Genomic DNA, 4872 nt, shown 5'->3' on the forward strand with positions numbered 1-4872 from the left:
TTATCACAGGCATTTTATTTATGTATGTTATCAAAAATTATACAGAGCTAAGGCTTAAGTTTTTCTGGCGTTGAGAGTTTTCAAGTACGTTACATGCATAAATGCATTTAACATAATATCTTCAAAATAACGGTCATAACATTTAAAACCCATGATTTTACACTTATTAACATTTATTCACTATAAATACTTGATACACAATCTTTGGATATGAATTGAGTTTATTGAATTTTGTGTATCCATTTGTGCCACAAAGAAAAATATGAGTTGAGATTTTGTTGCAAATATATATATATATATATAATATATATATATATATATATATATAAAAGCTTATAAATCTAGAATTATGTCGGTACATTTAAACTTTCCTAGACTTCAGAACTCATCATAATTAAACTTTGAATCAAAATATTTTCACTCAACTTTTTCAACCCAAAATCAACATGAAGAAAATAGTATATATATATTTCATCAAATTCGTGGAGTGGCCAACAACCACACCAACCCAACACATAACGTGAATCCCGCTCCTATCTTAATCTCAACAAATTAACAACAATAATCCCCTCAACCATTCTCACCATCACCATCTTCCCTTATCTTCCCCCACACTCAACTATCATAAGATCTCTTTAGTCCAATGAAAGTCATTTTCTTCACCTCCAACCTCCTCAACCCCTTCAATTTTCTCCTTATAAAGCTTTTTCCCTTCCCTTTCTTCACAAGAAGAAGAAGAGAATAAGAAGAATAAGGAAGTGATTTTCAACTCTTGGAGTTAGGTTTGGAAGGCAATGTTAGCTAAGATGAAGAGCTTTGGTCATGAGTCTTTTGGTTCGCGGAAGTCGCCGGCTGTAACCACGAGCCGTGTCGAAGTGGAGACGGCTTGTAGGAGCTTTGAGAGCTACTTGGTGGAGATGGTTGTGGAAGAAGGGAATGTGAGAGATCTAATGGATGTGGAAGAGCTTCTTTATTGTTGGAATAGCTTGAAATCTCCTGTTTTTATTGAGTTGGTCTGTGCATTTTATGGAGAGCTTTGTAGGGATTTGTTCCCAGGTAATGAGGATCAGTTTAAGGTAGTTGATAACTTTATATGATTTTATTTTTATTTTTTTTTCATTTTTTAAGATATAATTTTAAGTTTCATGTTTTATTTTCTAAGATATGATTAATAAAGTTGTCTGCTTTGATATGAGTTAATGAAGTTTTATTTCACGGATCACACACACATCCGTTAGATCTCTTATTTTCAAACATGTCCGTAATGAATCAATCTAGTAGTAAGCTTGCTGAAATGTTTGCAAACCTTGATCAGGCCAGCATTTACATAATTACCACACAAGTCTTACATAATTACATATTTACCATCCTAACTTTAATTTTTGCTTGCATAGCATTCAAATCTTTAATATCACGTATTATCTACTTTTAAAAAGTGCAATACATCTTCTCATGCATAAGTTTATCACAACAATGTTTGATAAATATATATATGAAAATGTAGTTGTTGGATATGTAAATAGCTAGAAATTGTGTGGTATGTATGTAAATTTCCTATTATAATATACAGCCGCATTCACCGTCCTGCGATAGTAAAAAAAAACCCATCTAGTTGAACGTAACTTTTGACGCAAGGCAATGTATTGCACGGCAAAACTATGAGTAGTTTTAGGGCAGTTTGGGGCAGCCTATAAGTGCAGAGGCGTTTTTCAAAATGTCGCGGTACGGTTTGAATCGCACATTTAGCCCGTTTATCCAAAAACACGGTTTCATTTTTATATTCGCAGGTCGTAGGTCGACCCCTGCGGGTCACGTTTTAGGATGAGTTGTTTATTCTGAAACACACAAGCTGCCCTAAACACACCCTTAGTTACAATCTAATTGCTTGAGTCCACTAAACATAGAGTATTTATTTAGTTCATAGACATGAGTCTACATATGTGCACTAACCTGAAGTCAATCTATCAAATTAATGTAAGGTGATGTTTTCTCATATGTCCAAATCTTAAGCTTAAATCAAATCCAAGTTTTCAAAGTACTAACTCTCTTGAACTATATGTTTCAAATTGCGACAAAGTTTAATGAATTGTCTCAAAACCATCAAAATTCATTACACAAAGCTTTTGGGTTGTCTCTGTCACATTAAGACATGAGTCCTCATTAGGACAAGACTTTTATATCCATAATCTACAATATTCATTGTCTTTTCTCTATAAAATTTAGGCACAAGACCTTTCTAGGCTAACACTAAGTATTAAGTTCACATATCATTTTAAAATCTAGTACCTAAGACTTTCTTCCAACTTTATTGCACTCAAACTTAAAGCTCGGTTATTCTAAAGATGGTTTTTTATCTGAAGCAGCACATGGACAAGTAAAATGTCATTTACCATGCAGATGCTAATCATATTAATTAAATTGCTTACAAATTTAAACTCAATAATCCTGGTGTCATCTAAAACCAACTCGTCTCAATTTACTTGAGAATCATCCATAGCTTGATCCTCAATACTAGGCTATTGAATTTGATTCCCCAAGGTACTCACATAGTTACCCATCACCCAAATCTATGCAACCTAAAAACATTACAACTTGCTAAGATTATCGACCATAGTTCTCACCCAAATAACTTGCAAATAGTACTTAACCTCCCTAAATAATTTTCCACAGTTCCTAATTATTAATCAAGAATACACTCAACTCACTCACTATACAACTAGCTATGATGAGTTCAATCTCTATAGTTCTCATATAATTATATCATGTGAACAATTATTATGTAATGTTAATTTTTTAGCCTTACATAGAATGTAAGGCCCAAGGTGGGCCGGACTTGTCTAATTAGAGACCAAAAAATTGGGACAATTGGCCACCCAATCAATCAATACTTCTATATCTGCTACAGTCTAGAGAAATGTGGATCAGTCGCATGACAATGGCTGACTTGTCATTCCTTTGATTTAATGTATTAATATGTATAATAATCATATTGTCTTTGATATTTGTACGTGTAAGCGTATTTATCACCGTATTTTACATTTAAAGATTTATTGGAAAATATGTTTAGAGATAATATAATATTAAAGGAAAAAATAATAAATATATTATGAGTGAGATACGTTTTATTCCTAGCAATTAGCATATAATCAAATGACTCTAAATAAACAGTAAGTATAATAATAAGATAAATTTAAAAGGGAGGATAAACCATAAGATATTTATTAGTTTTTTAGCTTGCTATTTTGCGTATATTTTAACATAAAATCATGTATGTATACAACATCTTAAAAAATATAAATATATTTAGAATTTTAATTTATCTATTTGTTGTTGGCAATGACGTCTCATCAAAGGATACTAGTGGTGGTGTTCCCCGCTATGGTAGGTTTAGTGGTTGTAATGATGCGCTGATGACAAAATATTATTTCATACGGACACCGCATGCAGAGATGCATGCGGTGCCCGATCTCCACCGTCGATCACCGCATATATGTATTTCAGTGGACTTCACTTTCAACCTTTTTATTTTTTATTTTTAAAAATTTTGATTGCGGTGATCGACGGTGGAGATCGGACAACGCATGCATCATTGCATGCAGTGTCCGCATGGAATAGTTTCTCGTTGATGACAAATATTAGTGGCGATTATTATTTTTAAAAATAGTTTTAAAAAATGAACTATTTTTGTGTGACTTTAATAGTTGCTAAAAAATCAACAAATTTTCATTATCCTGCATGAGTCTCAAGATAATTTTTGAGCAGGAAATGTTCGAACTTTGACTAAAAATCATCTAAAACTCAGATGAGACGAACTCAAGGTATCAAAACTGTCTAATTCGAGTAAAATCAAGCCCATATCAAGCCATTAAACTATTTTTAAAAGCTTGCAATGCATGTTTAGAAAGTGAAACTAATTTCAAATCTGAATAACTTATAATCAATTCAACGAGACAAATCCAACGAGCTCAAGATCGTTCAATTTTGACATCATTAAGGTACTCAAATATTAACCAAATATCATCTAATCGAGGAAATCTCTTTGGGTCGTGTTGACCTCACTTTTGGTTGAGGTCTAGAAATTTCTTTAGTAGCCTAGGTCTAGCCATAGGACTTTCCTACTGACTAGTCTTAGAAAATTAGAAAAGGTACCCTCATCATTAGAAATTCAAAACTCTTCTCTTTACTCAACTTAAAGTTCCACATATTGACTTTAACCTCTAGCATTTAGTAGGTATGAGGGAACTCAAGGAGAGTTCCTATAGGACTACTTGGCCTTAGGATTGACCCTGGGTGTTGGTTTGAAGTTAAGGTACATAATACCCCCACAATACCCTGGCTAAGACCAATACATAAGAACCCAAAATGGGGATTTCATTGATCCATGGTTCATTTAAAATGGATATCTATCCAATTCTACTTGAAATGTTCATCTTGGGTCTTTTGCCCCAGACACCCCCGAATTACCTAACTGCTATTGGGACACTTTTTTAACCCAAAATCCCAAAAAAATTCTAAAATTCTCAAAAAATTCCAATAAATCCCAAATATTCCCAATTTTATTTCTTTCAATTACCACATGACCGAATTTGGCTAATTTGACCATCTTTAACCAAAATCCCCAAATTGCCCTTTAAAGACCCAAAATTCCCCAAATTCATCCCAAATGTATTTCAATTTGATCTTAATTGACCCCAGTTCCCATCCTAAACTCAAATTTACTTTTGATATGACCAAACTAAAACAAATTCAGGCTCAATTGGTCTATGATTTGAGCTCAATTTTGATTTGGGTCAAAACCCCAATCTTGACCATAAGACTTAATCTCACTCAATTGAACCCATAGCCTAGTCAATTGGTCTCAATTAATATTGA

At 33.1% G+C, this 4872-nt stretch overlaps 1 protein-coding gene across 1 annotated transcript in view; it reads left to right on the top strand.

The window, feature by feature from the left end:
• Nucleotides 1–707: 707 nt before the first annotated feature.
• The window catches only part of LOC110028420, a 21758-nt gene continuing 17593 nt past the window's right edge, over nucleotides 708–4872 (top strand). Inside the window, exon 1 of the mRNA XM_020730254.1 lies at nucleotides 708–1056. Within this exon, the coding sequence (XP_020585913.1) occupies nucleotides 795–1056 (262 nt within the window). The 5' untranslated portion in view covers nucleotides 708–794. The remainder of the gene's footprint in view (nucleotides 1057–4872) is intronic.

This window comes from Phalaenopsis equestris, unplaced genomic scaffold, assembly GCF_001263595.1.
Source record: "Phalaenopsis equestris unplaced genomic scaffold, ASM126359v1 Scaffold000511, whole genome shotgun sequence".
Classification (NCBI taxonomy): Eukaryota; Viridiplantae; Streptophyta; class Magnoliopsida; order Asparagales; family Orchidaceae; genus Phalaenopsis; species Phalaenopsis equestris.